A 21,325-nucleotide genomic window follows, 5' to 3' on the forward strand; every position below is an offset into this window, starting at 1 on the left:
TTCCAAACACCGCACTAACCGCTATTCCAAACACCGTGCCCAACGCTATTCCAAACACCGCCCCCACCGCTACTCCAAACACCGCACCCACCGCTATTCCAAACACTGCACCTACCGCTATTCCAAACACCGCACCCACCGACATTCCAAACACCTCACCCACCACAATTCCAAACACCGCACTAACCGCTATTCCAAACACCGTGCCCAACGCTATTCCAAACACCGCACCCACAGCTTTTCCAAACACCGCACCCACCGCTATTCCAAACACCGCACCTACCGCTATTCCAAAGACCACACCCACCACAATTCCAAACACCGCACCCACCACAATTTCAAACACCGCACTCACCGCTATTCCAAACACTGCACCCACCGCTATTCCAAACGCTGCACCCACCGCTATTGCTCCATGTTGCTCAATGTTACTCCCTGTTACTCCATGTTGCTCCGTGTTGATCCATGTTGCTCCGTGTTACTCCTTATGCTCCATGTTACTCCATGTTGCTCCGTGTTGATCCATGTGCTCCGTGTTACTCCATGTTGCTCCATGTTACTCCATGTTGCTCCATGTTGCTTTTAGTTGTTCCTTGTTGCTCCATGTTATTCCGTGTTGCTCCATGTTATTCCGTGTTGCTCCACTTTACTCCGTGTTGCTCCATGTTACTCTGCATTGCTCCATATTACTTTGGGTTGCTTTGTGTTGCTCCATGTTATTCTGTGTTGCTCCATGTTGATCTGTGTTACTCTGTGTTGATCCGTGTCACTCTGTGTTGCTCCGTGTCACTCTGTGTTGCTCCGTGTTACCCTTTGGTAGCATTTGCAACCTGCCACCTCACAGGAGCTCCAATCACTCGACTGTTAAAATCCCCTTCCCCTTCTTTTCTCTTTGCTTGTCATTGCCGCTCTTGAAATTGTCTCTGCCCCCAATCCTGAGAACACCACCACCATGATTTCTCACTCTCTAGCCTCCTGACAAATGCTCACCATAGCACACAGTCCAGTGATGGTGAGGGATAGTTAACCTAATAATCCTAGCGGCAAGCCCCACAGCCTCATTTCCCTTTCTGTTGGAATACTGGTCATTTTGGAGCACATCTGTCTTTGGTGGAATTGGGAGCTCTTTACACAGTGTCCACAGAAATCAGGAAAGCTTCTACCCATGAACTGCAACCGATTCAATTCCATCAGTCCTGGGTTTTCTTGCACCAGCATGCATGTCTGGTATTTCTATTTACAACCAGATTTGGCATTTTGACGGTTGTTCCTATTTGTAATTTTTAACTAGCTGTGACTTCAACAACATTTTTATTCATTTAAACCAGGCTAACTGGGCCTGTTGGGAACTGCCCATATCTGCAGGTATTACATAAAAAAGCAACAAAGAGTTAGATGTAACTTTGGGAAATTATCTTGCAATAAATTTAATCAATCAACCATGGCTCAGTACAAATTCTACTCGAGAGACTTGAAGATGTAATTCAGTTTGATACTTTAGTGCATTGGTGAGAGCGTGCCATCTTTAAGATGAAAGTTAAACAGAGGCTCTGCATGCCCTCTCAGGTGCATGTAAAACGCCTCGTGGTATATGTTTAAGAACTGCAAGGCATTTTCCTAGTGCTCTGGCCTACAGTTCTGATGAAATTAATATCTAAACAGATGACAGCCTCATCTTTTTCGCTATTTGTGGAGCTTGTTGTGTGCAAATTGACTTTGCTTTTCTTCCATTACTGCATTGGCTGCATTCTAAAAAGACTCTAATGCTAGTGAAGCCCTATGAATGGTGACGTGTGGAGAAAGGAACATCATCAAGCACTGAACTCCAGGCATTTAAAAAAAAAATCAATCACATGAGCTGACATCAGAACCTCCACAAGCCACTGTGTTGAAAGAGATATGAGAGAGAAGAAATCCATTTTGAAATGGAGTGGGTATTGTCACAGTGGTCATGTCAATGGACCAAACAAAACAGAAGGCCAGGTTAACTCTCTGAGGACACAGGTTCAAATCCCACCATGGCAGCTGGCAAACTCAATTAATAAAACCTGGAATTGTCAGCTGATCTCAAGTATCACAAAGTGATTATCAAAAATAAAAGCTGGCTCACTCTCTCCTTTTCTACAAGGACAGGAACCCACTGTCTTTATATGAACTAGCCTAGACGTGACTCCAGGATAAGAGGGCCTAGCAAGCCACTCGATTGAAGGGTAATTGGGGATGAGTATCAAATACCGGCATTGACATTGAATCACTCTCAGGAACAAATAAAAAAATGTGTCTATGACAATTCCATAAAATGGGTGGAGTGCCCGAGTGCCTTATAATTATTCTTGCCTAAATAACTCACACAAGTGTTTTGTTAGCTTCGATTCACCTAGTATCTTGCTCCAAGTCCAGCCATAAGGTGAGATGGGAAGAATGTACACCAGCAATTGCGAAAGATTATGCATTAATTGATGAAGAGAGTAGATTACACAAATCCCAATTCTAGTTTGCTATCAGGAGCTAGCAGGCTGTTGACATTTCATCTGCAAGTTGTGAAAGTAGTCATCCTGTCTATTGATTGACAGAACATTTATGCCTCAACATCAAAATGGTGTTAGGATATGGTGGCTAGTCATCAAAAGCCACACCTCTGGCAAAGTGGGATCTACTTGTCACTGATTCTGTCTTCCAAAGCTAGATTTGATGTACAGAGTGTAGTTATAACCTATGTACTGGGCAATAATGTCTCTCTGAAGCAGTTATCTGGATTGGACCTGGAAGATCCAATGGGTATAGATTTGGTGGTCCTTAACCATGGGCTCTGAGATGTTGTTCTCTGGCTTCCAGCCTGGTTCCTGAACCTGATAAAGGGTTTAGATAGAATTTCTGTCAAATTTCAAGTTACTGATAAGCTGCTCCTTATCTAGGCTTCCTGCTTTTCATTCTAAAGCACTGACAGATTTTAAGCAATATCCAATTTGCAGAACACCCCAAAGGAACCATAGAACCTGAGGACACTGAAGAAGCTGTTCAACTTGTTGTGCCTGTGACTGATCTTTTCCTCATAACCTTGTAAATTAGTCTCTCCAAAGTACATATCAAATTGTCTTTGGAAAGTTCCGATGAAATATGTTTCCATCACACAGGCATCTTTGGGCATTCGTGATCCTAACGACTGGGTGCAAAAATGTGACTCATTTTCTTTTTTTTGTCAGTTATTTTCGGGTTATGACCTCTGGTTATATACTAATCCTTAAGGCAGCATCGTCATCTCTTTAGGATCGCTTACAGTTTCCTTCAATGCACTGAAATTAACCTAAATTTATTTCCTCAATGTTACATTGATTTTATTGAGTCACTCATGGGACAGAGGCATCACTGACTGGGCCAGCAATTACTTGTCATCCCCTGCTCCCCTCGACAAGCTGAGGGTGATCTGCTTCTGAGAACCACTACAGTCTATGTGTTGTACATAGATCTGCAAAGCCCTGAGGGAGGGAATTCCATGATTTTGACCCAGTGACAGTAAAGGAATGGTGATATATTTCCAAGTCAGGATGGTGAATGGTTTGGAGGGCAACAGGCACATGATGGTGTTCCCATGCATCTGCTGCCCTTGTCCTTCTATGTAGAAGTGGTTATGGGTTTGGAAGGTACTGTCTGAGGATCTTTGGTGCATCTTGTAGATAATACACACTGCTGCTACTGAGTGGCAGTGGTGGATGGAGTGGATGTTTGTGGATGACGTGCCAGTCAAGTGGGCTGCTTTGGCCTAAATGGTGTTAAGCTTCTTGGAGCTGTAGCCATTCAGGCAAGTGGGGAGGATTCCACCACACTCCTGACTTGTGCTCTGTAGATGGTGAGGAGTCAGGAGGTGAGTTATTCACTGCAGTATTCCTAACCTCAGGCCTGCTTGGGCAGCCGCTGTGTTTATATGGCTCATCCAATTCAGCTTCTGGTCAATGGTAACCCCCAGGAGTTTGATAATGGGGGATTCAGTGATAGAAATGCCATTGAATGTCAAGGGCCGATTGATACTTTCTTATTGGAGACCATCATCACCTGACACTTGTCTGGCACAAATGTCACTTGCCACTTTTCAGCTGAAGCCTGGATATTGTCCTTATCTTGATGCATTTGGAAATGCAGGACAGCTCGTTCTGCCTTAGCGCGTGTTTCGTTAACACAAATTTGCTGTAATCCGACTGACGAACTGGAGACACTGCTTCTAAAGGGTGAAATTTTAAAACATGTATTGGCTGTAACGTGATTACATCAACAACACTTTGAACGCTGTTTCTGAAGTTTGATTTTTCTATAATGCAGGATTGCACAAGAATGCAACTGTCACGTTATAGAAGGTCTACCTGCACTTCCTGAGGAATCTGACACAATTCAGGTGCATGGTAACTTAAAAAGTAGAAAAGATTCACCTTGGAGATCTCTCAACTGATAAGAAACAAATCTAGGAGTGAAGACAATAGCTAATAATCCAGTCAAATAGGACTGCCTGAATATTATTGTCGCTCGTAAATTTGCTCACTTACCACAAACCCTCTCATAGCTTATAAAATGTTTCTAATTGACAACAGCAAGATATGGATAGAAGAATGCCTTTGTTCGGTAATATACAATGTAAACCTGCTTCTTAATTTGAAATTATTGCTGCAGGCTTGTTTTTTCACCTCTACGCCACTATGACTCTCATCACAACCTCAATGCATTTCCCTTGGGCAAGTGTCATTGATACAAAATGGTGTCCACCTCTGAGTAAAGGGAGTTTCTAACAGTGCTGCCAAGGGATTGTTCCTGCAGTAGCCAGAGACAGGAAGTTTTAGGAAGTGTGTCGCACCCATGTGTCTCAGCTGGAGCCAGGCCTCTCCTGAAAGCAAACATTCGAAGCAAAATGGAGGCAGATGAGGTACTAGATCACCCTGCGCCAAATATCTGGGCCTTATTCTCTAACAGCATTGTAGGTGTACCCACACCGAAAGCTTTGCAGAGGATGTCTGACAACCATGTTTTCGAGGGTAATTATAAATGAGCTACAAACCCTGCTCGAGTCAGTGACTCCCACATTTCATGAAAGAATAAAGAAACTTCTGGGCCCTACTGGCACTTTCTGTAGGTGGAGGTGACAGCAGAAAATCTGCTGGGGTCAGGTGCACATCAGAATTTACAGACAGCAGGCTGAGAAGAAATGGGACAGAAAGGGTCCCAGCATGGAAAGGGGAGCCACACACCAAGCAATGTGTCGTGTTGGGGAGGTTCCCCAACCTTAACTTTCCATCATTTCAGTTATATAAGAAGGCAGATATTGAATTATTCTGAATTATCAGATGGGCCACTGGTTACATATACTGGAAAGCCAATGGTAGGTTGTGGGTTTTTGCTGTGGGTCACATATGTAGGCCGAATCAGGAATCTAAGAAACAGGAGAAGCGGGCCATTCGGCACCTCAAGTCAGCCCCTCTTTTCGCAAGGTCATGGCTGATCTGCCCTAGGCAAAGAAATCTTGTAACAATAATCAACATAGTTTCACGGTCACCATCACAGATACCAATTTTCAACCTCAGAATTTATTGAATGAATTTTAAACTCCAACGTGTGCTTGGGAACCTGGAATATTAACCAGGAACATCACCACCATCTCTGTTAAATAAAAGGCATTTCAGAGAATCTTGAAGAGGTTTGCTACAGAATTCACTGAAAGTCAGTCCATTTAAAATGAAAGTGAAGTCAAAGTCACTCCAGTCCCAGAGGACCACAGGCTGTTCTCTCATTAGAGAGACACACCTGGTGGCGCAGACAACCCAAGGGTCAGTACATCACAGGTGAGGGGCAACTTACAGAAGGAGGCACCTTCAAGGTGATCCTGTTGTAAGACAATCGATGATTTGGGTGGAATGGTTGTGTGCACTTTTGTTGGGCTGCATTGCTATGTTCAGCTTCTTTTAGCAACAGTGTCATCCTGAGTTCATGCATCAAAGTAAGCTCATCACACAGGTCACCATGCATCTAATTTATCTTTTACCAAGTGAGCTGAATACAGTACCCATATATGTACAAATGCTGGCATTTCATGCAGTAATTTGTGTAGGATGCAAGTAAGTTATATAATTAAGACACTTGTAGATAACAATATGGAAAACAGGCAAGAGCAGGAATTTGTGCACTGAGTGAAATCAAAGCAGTAGGAGCCTTCACTTGCCAGAAATGCAAAGCAAAAACTTACAAATGCCTTAATATTTACCCAAGGATAGATAAATATATATTTGCCTCCTTTTAAATTTACCCTCATTTAAGTGCTCTGGTTCTGGACAAGGCAAATTGCAAGGTGACTTCCATTCAAATCTTAAAGGATATAATCCTTTCACCTCTCTTAACCTTTTTTTCCCCATCAACAACATGCCCGATTTACACAGTGAAATGACTAGATTAAAAAAAGACAAAAAGAACCAATCCAATAATGAGATACCCATAGTATCTCCAAGGACTACTAATACTGATGCTAATGGAGAGAATTTGCACAAGAAACATTGCCAAAGGATCATTATCATCTCATAAAGGGCAGACAGCCAAAAGCACAGCAGCAATGAAAACAGATAGCAAGACTTTCAATCAAAACTGAACCATTTTGGTCATGCAGTTCACCTTCTATTTACTTTGTTGATTGCTACTCTGTAGTAATTAGACATAATGTGATAAGCATCTTGAATTGAGTACCTGGAGTGCTCGGCATTGACTGAGGACAGCACAGAGAGCAAACTCTGAGAGGGCATAACGCTGGCAGTTTTTACACGCTAGCTTCAAATCGTTTCCTGATAAAACACCATCATTCAATCATACCCAATCAGACAAAAAAATGCATTTCTGTGTCTATATTTAATTTTTGATTTGGAATCTTTTGCCAGAATCAGCATGAGCAATTTAAAACCCAAGGTCACAATGGATAAAGGACAAGGCAAATAGTGTCGTGCAACTTGGAGATAGTGCAGACTGCAGATGCTGGAAAGTTAGAGTTGATAACATATAAAGCTGGAAAATGCGTAGCAGGTCAGGCAGTATCAGGGTCTTTCTTTTATAAGCTGGCCTTCATAAGCTAAACAAAACAGGCACTGAAAACATCTCCTTCAAATTGTAGAATGAATTGTACTTTTAATTTTTTCCAGTTTAAAATTACTGAGCACTGTTACCCAAGGTTTGTGGATTTTAACAGGAATTACTGATCTGTAGGGATCACCTCAGTGTTCAAGTTGCATCATTTGTGCTGTGTGAAATACACTGCCTTGTCTTTGTTGTATCTGGAACTCATTGGTGATTGCTGCTGACCCCAATTTGATTAAGTCACTGTTAGAGTTATGTAAAATCAATTCTAGGTCAAATATACTAAAATCTACATCAATAAGTGCTAACAGATGAACAACACAGTACCTCGCATTATCTCTGCCATGAGACTTCAGAAAATTCATATCTCTGTATCTCGACAAGAAAGCGACCAATTGATCATTCGTCCTATGGAGCAAATTCAAACAAACATTCTAATTAATAATACATCTCAGATAAAACAACCATGTACAGTTTAATGATTTTTAAGCATCATGTCACAATTTGTAAGCATCTTTGATCATCAGTGTCATCAGGTTGACTTTATATACCGATCCAGCCAATGTAAGCTGTACAGGTACACTGCTTTGCGGCAGTCAGGATAACAAACAAGCAACAATCTTTATAAGATGCAGGCTTATACAGCTGTGAGGCTGGATGTGAACAGATACCATGCCTGCGTTTGCTACCACCCCACCAAACCAATCAGAACGTCCGGCCCACACACTTGCAGTCAAATGTGGAAGTACAGAAGCTGCAATTGGTGATTCCTGGCTCATCCACATGGTGTTAAAATTCCTACAAATGGCAATCACTGAACTGATCAGTACTTTCTCTATAATATAGTATTGCTGTTTAAGCTCTTTAAAAAATTACCTGTTAAAATGCAACAAGGCTTTCAGTCACGTACAAAGAATTAACTATGATTGAACAACCTGTATGCTCCTGGGAAACTAATTTACATTTGTCTGACATAAAATCATAAAAAATCCAGATGACACATAATACATGATATTCTAAAATCGGTTTGATATTGCTGCTTCTATGGTGTATGTTGAAATATTTTGGTCAATTTTATGAGGAGCAAGATAAAATGCAGTTTACTTTCTCTTTGTGATCTGTGTAAATACTGCAGGGTGCCTACTTACTTGATTTGATAACATTGCAGTTGCAGGATGCTTAGAGAGTCCGCTGAATTAAAACTAGATTGAAATGAATAATGAAAACACGAAAACCATCCAACGATGATGTTTGTGGAGATGTTAGGTGAGCCTCAACAATGACATTGATTAGTTTGTCATGGACTGTAAAATCCTACTGATTTAATCCACCAAATAGGACTGTTTCTCTTTTATACAAAACAATGGATACAGAATTGTCTAAACTCTGATTCAGACTCTAGTTGCTACCCGTAACTAGGTAAGGATGGATTTCTTTTTATGCACAGGATAGAGAATCAGAATACTATCTAATTTCAACCCATAACTTGCTGATAACTTGCGTGACCTGTGGAGATAACTATAATGTAATGAATCAAAAATCTGATATCAGGGTTATCCAGGTAGAAAGTCAAATTTGAAAGTTTAAGTTTGAGAATGGGAGTTCAGATATTTTCCTGTCTTTAATGTTTGGCTGCAATATTCTGTTGCCTTCACAAGGAAACGAGAGAAAATGAACTTTGTCTGGTACTTTTCTCAAGAATTTTGTTGGAAGCCATATTTAAATAAAAAACAACTTTTATTCTATTGTTTGAGACAACTTTTAGTTTTATGTTTTGCTGGTTGAAGAGATAACACTAGTTATATTTCTCACACACACACATAAAGTAGTATCTCAAGAGATGAAAGATAAATATCTTATCACAAGAAGAGTTACACTGGGGAAAATCAAATACCTTGCACTAAATAAACACCATATTAATTAACAGTTTGTTATTTTATCTTTTTCATGTACATCTACGAGATAATTAAGTTCCTATCATTTCAGGAGGGGGTTGCTCCTTCATTAACAGTTCATGCTACTAAAACATGAAGAGTAATTATATTTCTGTTCTTCAAAAAGATGCAAAAATACCATTAAAACCAAATTAAGCCTGCAGAAATTACTGATGGCATACATAGTGCTGAAAGATTAGAGAATAACAGATTAGTTCAGATCAGTGGGGAGAGTATCAAACATACAGGATGTTAATTAGGAACAGAAATTCAGAGGTGAGGAAATTTGTAATTGTAGCCTTTTTCCAGTGACATCTGGGTTATTATCAAAACAACATACGATCATAAAATGTTATCCTCATATCAATACATCTTTCCACATCATGGTAAAATAACTGAATGTTTAGGCGCTTTCAACCACAACTGAAATTCCACTTGCATGAACAGTGTCATTTCATGGAGTCCTGAACTCTCCCAGCCTGTTAGCAATACACTGCCTGCATTGCTGTCATGTACAAATCCTCTAACATCTGGTAGCTCCTGAACTAGGAACACAAGTTGGATCTTCAGTTCTCTGTGCTTGTTTTGTTCATCAATTAGATTACCAATCTATAATTTAAAATCTTTGCCTGCCGAAAGCCAATCACAAACTCTCTTGCTCCTCGGATGCTGCCTGACCTGCTGTGCTTTTCCAGCACCACACTTGTTGACTCTGATCACCAGCATCTGCAGTCCTCACTTTCTCCCACCAATAGTTAGATGTTTGCCATTAGGTTAGCTTTCAATTGAATTAAAATGTTACTTCTGGTATGGTGGGATTTGAAACCATCTCTCCAGAACATTATTAATTTAGTGACATTACTACTATGCCATCATCTCCCATGTCTGGTCAATGCAAATTGTTCATTTCAGTTAATGACAGCTGATGCAATATTTACAAATTCATTGGCTCCCAGCTGCATTACACAAGTTGTCAATTCCATTACCATAATAATATTCATAATCTTAAAGACCTCTATGACTTTTATTTGACTAATATGAACTAAGACTAATATATTTACAACAAACCTAGCTAACTAACAGTCAAGAATAACCCATTCAGATAAAAACTCGTTCCTTTTGTATTTGAAGTGGGATAGGGTGGATGGCTTGACACCAAATGGACCAGGATGCCAAAGGCAGTAACGTGGGGGTGAGGCAGTCAGTACTGGGAGGCTCGTGTGATAACACCCCTGGAAATATGGCCCAACCTGAGCTGGAAACGTAGACATCGATGAGCTTCTCCAGTAAATGCCACCCACCATCCCACCCACATCAGTCTGCTTATTAAACACCCACCTTCTGTTGTGTAGAGTAATGGAACTTTGCAAGGGAATAATGAGATGATTATAGTTCCAAAATCACTCTAGGGCATCTATTATTTTTAAAATATATAGAATGATATATACACATATACTGAGAAAGTAATGGCCCTCTTGTATTCAATTTTCTCCAGGATGTGTAGGCTGACAGCCATTATAATCCAGGCTGCTGATGCATGCTGATGCTTCCACTGAAAGTGAATGGTGAGCCACAATTGTTGCAAATTTATCAAGACATAATTTGTAGGCAAAGAATGAGAAATCATATCAGCACCAGATATTAAAAGAGATTCTGCTGTATAATTTCACATTCAATATTGTCCTGTTGCTTGTCAAACCTGCAATGTATATGGTAACTCAGGCTGTTACCTGGGAGCAAAGAAATTGAGAAACACAAATAGTGCTAAAATACAACTTGTAAAAACACTCAGTAAAAATCTAAAGGGAGAAAAATGTAAAATATTCCATGAACAATCAAGGTCTTAAGCACAAATACATGGCACTTGTTTTGCACTGAATTCAACTGTCATGTTAGTTTTCAAGTCAGTATCTGAGTCATAAACACTATTATAATTAAACATAAATAAATTTACGATTGCAGTCATTCAAGAAGGTGGCTCACCATCACCTTAAAGAACAGTTTGGTATGGGCAATAAATGTTGGCTTTGCCAATGGTATCCACTTCCCATGAACGTTTCTATACAGTTATTTAAACTGCAGTTTTGCAGCTTCCCTAGGTAGGCAGGGTTAAAATTAGACTGTGTGAACAATGAGTGATTTTTTTAAACATATTATAAATTAGATGCAGAGGAGCTGGTTAACCCAGGTGACTAGCACGCGGTTCAGAATAAGGTCATCAGCGTAAATTCGATTCCCATTCCAACTGAGGATCCTGGTGATCTGTTCCACACTTGCAGACTGGTCCTCCTGAAGTTAGATAACAAATCATCTCTTTCGCTTTCTAATAGAGATGCCCATGGGCATCACTAACATTTTGAGGTTTGTTTAAACTGGGAGATTGCTTTGTTCTTGCAAGAAAGAGAAATAGCTTTGATGAAATGCATCTTTTTCCACTGATACGCATTCTGTATTACCATATGACTATTCACTAATGTAAAATTTAAATAGTTGAGGCCCCATTCATTAGGACACTCATTTGCAAGGTTTTCTGAAACATACGGAAAGGCAGGTCAATCTCTTCACATCCTACTAGCCAGCCACGCTGGATCAGCATTCAGGAATATTTAAACATACTCCGTCTATATGGAAGAATATCAACTTGTCACAGAGGTCCAGAACTGATTCTGAATTTTTATCATCAGGTCTGTTATCTTGGTGACAGCCCTGACGTAGGTCTTCTCTGTCAGATGCCCCAAATCATTAGCTTTATATTAATAAAGAAGATCAGTGGAAAGTCAACTTAGGCACGATCAAAATGGTGTGGTTGGTCCACTTCCTGACAGAGTGTAGAGGCTCTTGCCCAGAGCTCCTTGGCAATGGGTCAAGTACATTGCTGATGTGTGGCTCATGGTCTAAAGTATTGTCTTTCCAAAGACAAGGTAGCATGCAGTGGAGAATAAAGGCACCGATGGTATCATTTTGAAGAGGGATTGCCTGGCCATCACCATATTGTTGCTTGGGGAGTGTGCTGTGCTCAAATTGGCAGCCACCTTTCCTATATTAGATTGTAATTCCTTCATTGTCACATGTTTTGGAACATCCAGAGATTATGGAAGATGCTACACAAAGGCCTCCTCTTCTCTTTCATGTGGATTAGATTAGAAATGCCCCAATGCTAGCCCCAGGATTGCACTGTAAATGCATGAACATGCTGCACATGGCCATCAAATTCTACTTGTGGCTGCTACCGACTCATAGAATTACCAGCATTTTGGGACAGGTTTACATTGTTTTTTTTGTCTCTCTCTGTGTTGTTGATTGGAGGAGAGCAGAGCTCATATATTTGTCAATACAAAAATCTTTGAGAATGGGGTTTTGTGCAGTCTCATTCTTCATATTAATCTCACTCGCTTACTCACTTCAACTTGCAGCAAAAGGAAGACCTAGGATAGTAGAAATTACATTGGCAATCTTTCTCAGAGGAGTGATTAATGCGCTTGTACATCCTGCACACGCAATTTATATGCAGGCATCATGCTCTGTTTTAAAATGATCCACTCGAAGGGAGTTAATGGCAGAAATGAAATGATCAAACAGATTGCAGTCGGCACAATTAAAGGAACCAGAAACAAAAGTTTGCCAATTGTAATTTCTACCCGAGACTTCACAATTGTCAGAGAATTTAGCCCAATTAATCACAGATCACAGACACACAGATCGGACTGAGAACTGACAAGGATTTATTTAACCAACAGTGATATCACGGAAGAGACTTGACCCAACTGAAACAGTCACTGATGGGCTGTTCAGAAGGAACCACAGCTTCTTCCCTGAACAGAGAATACCGTGGAGTTTTATAACCTTACAACAATGAAGGGTGAGGTATGAGACAATGGTGCGAGTTGTACAACAAAGAGAAATAAAGTTCATTCACTGAAAAGATTCAAGCGTCCGGTGTTCGACAATGAGTTAATTGACTCAGGAGATTCCAATCCTTGGCTGGGGCAGGTGTTAGTGGGCTTCATCCTGGTATCAATGTGTTCGTATTATTGAGGGGGGCAAGCGAAGTACCTTTGGTGCCTCCTTGTCTGGGTACCCTTTGTGAAGGCTTGACTCGCAATGGCAGCAGCTGTACCCTCGGGACATCAGAGGTGGCTGGGCTATTGTGGAGCACGAGGCTCATTATCAGTTAATCTGAAGAAGTATATTCTCTTGATCTGGGGTTGTCCTGAGGTATGTGAGATATCTGGGGTGGTTGGTTTGGCCAATTTGAGGCATTGTGGGTAGGCATAGTGGTTAAGTGCAGACATTTTGTGTTGCGGAGACTGGGACACATATTTTCTCCCATGACAATGATGGTGGCCATCTGTCCCAAATTTCATTGGTACCTGTGAGCGACTTGTCTGGGCATTTTGAGTTGGACAGCAAGCTCAGAGATATTAATATTGTATCTCAAGATAATCTTCAGTCGATCTTAACACCCTCCCCAATGTTAATATGTTTTCAAACACACTACTCCCCACAACTCCATTTCAGATTGAAACAAGTAGCCAGCCCACTCTTTAGTTTAACAAAACACCACCCCACCCTATGTTTCCCCAGTCAAGGTGTTCCTTGAAACTGGTTACCCTGGTCACAACTAATGCTGATCCTATATTTTCTCACTTTATTTTCGGTCTAACGTTTGTTAAAACCAGCCTTGTCCGACAATATGTTACTATAAATTACCTAACTTCTGTAATTGTACAAAAATAAATCAATGAATGAAATTCCCCCATTGCCCACTAAGAGAGGTGGCTAGATGAGTTGACTCTGGTGAAATACTCACCCACTTCTCACCAAATAAGTTCTGGAAGGTTCATGGGGATGTCCTCAACTTGCCAGCAATTGAAGCCTTAGAGTGCAGAATTAACAGCCACTTCAGTTCCTAATTACTTTCCATTCCAGCTGGAGGTGTCAAAAAACATGGCTTCCTCACTAATTGGGTAACCAGGGCAACTACAGAGTCCAGGTCTTTTATTTGCCCCAGTCGAGAGAAGAAGAGCAGAAAGCTGCATTTGGCCTTGCCTTTAAATCTCCCCAATCCCTATTACTCAGACCTCACAAGAAGAGAAAGAATAGCTACCTTTGTACTATTGGATCCTCCAAAGATCTTGCCTAGAGTGATGGTCTTAACAACCCAAAAGGTGCCCACCTCTGATGTGTTGGCAGTTTTTGGTCATCTGGGTTGCCATTGTTGACACCTGTGATTGTCCAAAGAGCTTGGTGGCCAACTGTCAAGTGAATTGGTGCACGATCTGGCAAACTTGCTTGGCAGTAAGGGTGGAGAGTTAGTTGACCCCTATGTAGCCTTCCCCACACAGTCTGAAACAGAGAAAGCTTTGGCCAGTGGATTTCTCTGAGGCTTCACCTCAGACTGGTACTCCAAATGTTGAAACAAGTTTATTCTGAACTGCGTCATACTCACCAGATTGAATGCAAGGCAGTTTTTGTGTGCAAATTACTTGGTTGTCAGTGTTGTATTCAATGCATTGCTGTATAGTAACAAGGTTAGGTCTGTCCCATGCTCACTGAAATGTTTCTCATGCCCTCAAGCAGTCTGCATAGCAACTCCATTTGCAGCCAAAGAAAACGATGGTTTGCATTCTAAGCTGTGCAGATTTTCACATTTGCTGCTCCAGTAGGTCCCCCCTCTCACTCAGATGAAAGACCATTTACAAAGAGCACTTAGCAATACTTCCACATGGAGTGACTTCGACTAGTGCAGGGCCAGAGGCTCAGAAAATCTCTCCCTGTTTAAAAAAAATCTCCCAGAACAGTGGGCTGCTGGGGCGCTACATCAGCCTCTGAGAGTATGGAGAACAATGAAATCCTTGAGCAGCACTTCATTAAATCCATCTGCATAACCTGCCCAAGATGGAATTTTCTAAATATCTGAAAATTACTATGCAACCTCCAAGTGTATATTGTGTAGATTCCATGTCAGACAACACTTGCAGCATAACGCTCAGCATGGAAAGCTGTGCTTTAAAGGCTGGAATGAATCGTTAAGGTTAATAGCTGCAGAACGTAATGAACTTGAAGTGAAGGTAGCTGTATCCATCACACATGACAACTAGAGTCAAACCTATCCTTTTACAGTTTAGTACACACAAGTGTCCCATTTAGGTGACATTACAGCTTATTTGATTCATGTGGCCCACCAGGGAACCACAGTTGATACCTGACCGACTCTGAATTTCACTTTGCAGACTTTAAAGGCCTAACTCAAAACACCACAGGGAGACATTTTTAAATAAGTTCGTTTTCACAAGATGTTTATGCTAAATTTTATTTTCTTTGAAAAATGAAATTGGAATTGCTATCAAGATTTTAGTGTAAAGCAAATCTAAAACTATGTTGGAATCAGTGTTCAATGTCAACGCCATTCAGTTCCATGACTTTTTTGGGATTTCAGAATTAATTATGCAGAAAGGCATTGAAAGGGAAGTATGAAGTAGATCAAACAACCCAGTAATGGCAAGTTTTAAAAATGCTGTACACAGAGGCCTAGTTCAACCTGAATGCTGATAGCAGCTAATTATTTCAAGTAGATTTGGGCTGGAGCAGGCCAGTGATGAAGAGACACTAAATAGCTGGAGTTGTTACCTGATTGCTATGTGCAAAGTAGAAAGGGGTACATTTAGGGTAGATAGAGGTACACCTTTCCCCTCAGTGCAGGGGTCAATGATGGGGGGGCGGGGGTTGAGGAAAGGTTTTTATTCACTGAAAGGTTACCTGGAACTCCCTGCCTTCAGAGGTGCCAGAAGCAGAATCTCAGGACACTGAAGTATTATTGAGACGAGGGTCTGAAAAACCATAAGACCGTAAGGCATAGGAGTGGAAGTAAGGCCATTTGGCCCATCCAGTCCACTCCACCATTCAATCATGGCTGATGGGCATTTCAACGCCACTTACCCACACTCTCCCTGTAGCCGTTAATTCATTGCGAGATTAAGAATTTATCAATCTCTGCCTTGAAGACATTTAACGTCCCGGGCTCCACTGCACTCTGCGGCAATGTATTCCACAGGCCCACCACTCTCTGGCTGAAGAAATGTCCCCTCATTTCCATTTTAAATTGACCCCCGCTAATTCTAAGGCTGTGCCCACAGGTCCTAGTATCCCCCGACGGAAACAACTTCCCAGCGTCCACCCTTTCTAAGCCATGCATTATCTTGTAAGTTTGTATTAGATCTCCCCTGCGCTACCTCGTGCTCCCACGAGGAGGTTGAACAGTTCATCCACTTTACTAATACCTTTCACCCAACCTCAAATTTACCTGGACCGTCACAGACTCCTCCCTCTCCTTTCTAGACCTCTCCATTTCTATCTCGGGCGACCGACTCAACACGGACATTTACTATAAACCAACCAACTCCCACAGCTACCTGGACTACACCTCCTCCCACCCTGCCCCCTGTAAAAATGCCATCCCATATTCCCAATTCCTTCGTCTCCGCCGCATCTGCTCCCAGGAGGACCAATTCCAACACCGCACAGCCCAGATGGCCTCCTTCTTCAAGGACCGCAATTTCACCCCACACATGATCGATGATGCTCTCCACCACATCTCTTCCACTTCCCGCTGCTTCACCTTTGAACCCCGGCCCTCCAATCGCCACCAGGACAAAACCCCACTGGTCCTCACCTACCATCCCACCAACCTCCAGATACATTGTATCATTCTTCATCATTTCCGCCACCTCCAAACGGATCCCACCACCAGGGATATATTTCCCTCCCCTCCCCTATCAGCGTTCCAGAAAGACCACTCCCTCTGCAACTCCCTCGTCAGGTCCACATCCCCCACCAACCCAACCTCCACTCCCGGTACCTTCCCCTGCAACTGCAAGAAATGCAAAACTTGCGCCCACACCTCCCCCCTCACTTCTCTCCAAGACCCCAAGGGATCCTTCCATATCTGCCACAAATTCACCTGCACCTCCACACACATCATTTATTGTATCCGCTGCACCCGATGTGGCCTCCTCTATATTGGGGAGACAGGCCGCCTACTTGCGGAAGGTTTCAGGGAACACCTCTGGGACACCCACAGCAACCAACCCAATCACCCCGTGGCTCAACACTTTAACTCCCCCTCCCACTCCGCCAAGGATGTGCAGGTCCTTGGCCTCCTCCATTACCAGACCATGGCAACACGATGCCTGGAGGAACACCGCCTCATCTTCCGCCTAGGAACCCTCCAACCACACGGTATGAATGCAGATTTCTCCACCTTCCTCATTTCCCCTCCCCCCACCTTATCTCAGTCCCAACCCTCGGACTCAGCACCGTCTTCTTGACCTGCAATCTTCTTCCTGACCTCTCCACCCCCACCCCCTCTCTGGCCTATCACCCTCACCTTAACCTCCTTCCACCTATCGCATTCCCAACGCCCATCCCCTAAGTCCCTCCTCCCTACCTTTTATCTTAGCCTGCTTGGCATACCCTCCTCATTCCTGAAGAAGGGCTTATGCCCAAAACGTTGATTCTCCTGCTCCGTGGATACTGCCTGACCTGCTGCGCTTTTCCAGCACCACATTTTCAGCTCTTATCTCCGGCATCTGCAGTCCTCACTTGCTTCTATTAGATCTCCCCTTAACCTTCTAAACTCCAATGAATACAATCCCAGGATCCTCAGCTGTTCATCGGATGTTAGGTCTACCATTCCAGGAATCATCCGTGTGAATCTCCGCTGGACACGCTCCAGTGCCAGTATTTCATTCCTGAGGTGTGGGGACCAAAATGGGGTCTAACCAGAGCTTTATAAAGTCTCAGTAGCAAATTGCTGCTTTTACATTCCAACCCTCTTGAGATAAATGACAACATTACATTTGCTTTCTTAACTACCGACTCAACCTGCATGTTTACCTTTAGAGAATCCTGGACTAGCACTCCCAGATCCCTTTGTACTTTGGCTTTATGAATTTTCCCACCGTTTAGAAAATAGTCCATGCCTGGGTTCTCTTTTCCGAAGTGCAAGACCTCACATTTGCTCACATTGAATTTCATCAGCCATTTCCTGGACCACTCTCCTAAACTGTCTAAATCTTTCTGCAGCCTCCCCACCTCCTCAGTACTACCTGCCTGTCCACCTAACTTTTTATCATCGGCGAACTTCATCAGAATGCCCCCAGTCACTTCATCCAGTTCATTAGTATATGAATGAACAGTGGCAGCTCCAACACTGTGGGACACCGCCTGTCACCAGCTGCCATTCTGAAAAAGAATCCCAACTCTCTGCCTTCTGTCAGACAACCAATCCTCAATCCATGCCAGTAGCTCACCTCGAACACCATGGGCCCTAACCTTACTCAGCAGCCTCCCGTAAGGCACCTTAACAAAGGCCTTTTGGAAGTCTAGATAGATAACATTCACTGGGTTTCCCTGGTCTAACCTTCTTGTCACCTCTTCAAAGAATTTTAACAGGTTGGTCAGGCACAACCTCCCCTTGCTAAATCCATGCTGACTTGTTCTATTTTGACCCTGAACGTCCAAGAATTTAGAAATTTCATCCTTAACAATGGATTCTAGAATTTTATCTACAGAGGTTAAAAATGAGGTCTGCAGATGCTGGAGATCACAGCTGCAAATGTGTTGCTGGTCAAAGCACAGCAGGTTAGGCAGCATCTCAGGAATAGAGAATTCGACGTTTCGAGCATAAGCCCTTCATCAGGTTAGGCTAATCGGCCTGTAATTTGCCATCTTTTGTCTTGATCCTTTCTTGAACGCGGGGGTTACAACAGCGATTTTCCAATCATCTGGGACTTTCCCTGACTCCAGTGATTTTTGAAAAGTTACAACCAACGCCTCCACTATTTCTTCAGCCACCTCCCTCAGAACTCTAGGATGTAGCCCATTGGGGCCAGGAAATTTATCAATTTTTAGACCTTTTAGCTTTTCTAGCACTTTATGTTTTGTAAAGGTTACCATACTCAACTCTGCCCCTTGACTCTCCTTAATTGTTGGGATAAAAATTACAGCACTTTGGGCCCATTGCTGCAAAATTAGATGGTCAAACAGTGGCACAGACATGAAGAAGGGCCTATCCTGCTAAAACTCCAACTGGAAATTCTGTGTTTTTCAGGGGTGTAAAGTTATAAAAATAAATGATGAATGAGACTGGCTGGAGGTTGGGTTGCCAACACTGCCTGAAGGTGCTGCTGCAGGTTATCCCAGACCCTCCGAACTCTAACCTTCCTCATCATCAAGTAGTCTTGATCCCAATTCCAACAAATAAAATATTACAAATAATACATTAAACTGTTCAAAGGAAAGGAAAGGAAAAATGGTGATTCAAAACACTGGCTTCCGCCTTTGCTTAAACTGACTTCTCTAGCTATACTAAAATCAAAGTAACATGTTTTTCCCTCAAAATTCTTTGCAAATTCTGACTGGAAATACAGTGGTATGTAGCTTTCCTTTACCATAGATGGAGTTGATTAAATAATGGTGATGAATGATCTTCATCCACAGAGCCATAAGGATGTCTTATCTCAAACTGTTGTTCCAGTAGCATCGTTTTGCTCTGGTGATTCTGTACAAAATGATGGTACAGGATAACTTGAAAACTTTATAATTTGGAGGTGCCGGTGTTGGACTGGGGTGTACAAAGTTTAAAATCACACAACACCAGTGTGCTTCCAATTAAACCTGTTGGACTATAACCTGGTGTTGTGTGATTTTTAACTTTGAAAACTTTAGGTCTTTACCTTCTTTGAGATCTCTATAAGGATTGACATGAGGCTCATACCAGCTGTTTTTGAGCTGAATTCGCAAAGGTTTTCAGGAGTAATACCATCCACATCACCAGACTACTGGGAAATCCAAAGCTGCCTCATGGCAGATATCAGCCATAGCATAGCCCAAGTCACAGGGCTATAGGACTAAGATACACAGTTAAGGCTGACACTTCACTGTATTAGTGAGGGAGTGCTGCAATGCACCTTTCAGATGAGACATCAATTTTCACACACCCCTACCCCCAGCCTGAGTGCCCCCTCAAATGGAAACAAAAGATACTACTGTCACTCTTTTCAGAAGAGGATTCCTTCCCATGTCATCCTGAACAAAACTGTTCCCTTGAGAAACATCATTGAAACAGGTTGAAGAGCCCCCATCAAGTTAGGGCTTTTAGTCACTAAATAAAAAGGTGTGATGTAACCAAGGTGACAGCAAGAAGTCCGGAAATTCAGACTAAATTATATGTTACATCACACATGAAATCCTCTCTGATTAATTGCATTGTTGAGAAGTTTTTTTTTAAACAATCTAGCTGTCTTTAAAGATAAGCTATCTTTCAATACAAATTTTAACTTGGTGCTATTTCACTGATAGAGCTAAAAATGGAGCTGGCACAGTGACTCAGTGGTTAGCACTGTTGCTTCACAACATCAGGGTCCCAGGTTTGATCCCAGCCTCGGGTGACTGTCTGCGTGGAGTTTGCACATTCTCCCTGTGTCTGTGTTTGCTCTGGTGTTCCGGTTTCCTCCCACAATCCAAAGATGTGCAGGTTAGGTAAATTAGCCATGCTCAATTGCCCATAGTGTTCAGGGATGTGTAGGGTAGGTGCATCATTCAGAGGAATGTCCAATGACAGGGTAGGGGAATGGGTCTGGGTGGGATAAACTTCAGAAGGTCAGTGTGGACTTGTTGGGCCAAATGGCCTGTTTCCACACTGTAGGGATTCTAGGATAGAGTTAAAAATGGGTTTAACTATAAATAACAAAACAAATTTAAAAATCAGTCAGAGTCACTGACTTGTTATATTGGCAAATAGAAGTCAGTTTCTGGCTAAGTTTTGAAAGGACTTATTAGTGTTTCTATTTAAGGTGCAGTTTTATTTCAGAGGGATTCCTTTTGGGGGTCTGAGGGCTTGTAAACAAGCAGAGTGTGACAGAAATTTCCTATGGTGCTGAATTCGACCTCTGATTGAATGGCAAGTTTGTGAAAGGGATGGTGATCTAGTGAATTTTTAGAGATGTTTAAACCAGCACAACAGATCATGAGTGTATTAGAATGTATCTCCTGGTCCTAACTAGATATATTCAAGAACACAGCAAGAGGCTAGAGGAGAAATTGCGGGGCCCCTGGATGATATTTTTGCATCATTGTTAGTCATGGGTTAGATCCCGGAAGACTGGAGGATAGCAAATGCTGTTCCATTATTCAAGAAGGGCTGCAAAGAAAAACCTGGGACTACAAACCAGTAAGCTTCACATCTGTGGTAGATAAGTTGCTTGAGAAGATTCTGAGAGGTAAGATATACATGC

At 42.2% G+C, this 21,325-nt stretch overlaps 1 protein-coding gene across 1 annotated transcript in view; it reads right to left on the reverse strand.

The window, feature by feature from the left end:
• Positions 1-21,325, reverse strand: part of xylt1 (xylosyltransferase I) — a 245,698-nt gene that overhangs the window by 45,521 nt on the left and 178,852 nt on the right. The window contains exon 5 of the mRNA XM_060840935.1: positions 7,423-7,503. Within this exon, the coding sequence (XP_060696918.1) occupies positions 7,423-7,503 (81 nt within the window). The remainder of the gene's footprint in view (positions 1-7,422; positions 7,504-21,325) is intronic.

Source organism: Hemiscyllium ocellatum, chromosome 20 (assembly GCF_020745735.1).
Source record: "Hemiscyllium ocellatum isolate sHemOce1 chromosome 20, sHemOce1.pat.X.cur, whole genome shotgun sequence".
Classification (NCBI taxonomy): domain Eukaryota; kingdom Metazoa; phylum Chordata; class Chondrichthyes; order Orectolobiformes; family Hemiscylliidae; genus Hemiscyllium; species Hemiscyllium ocellatum.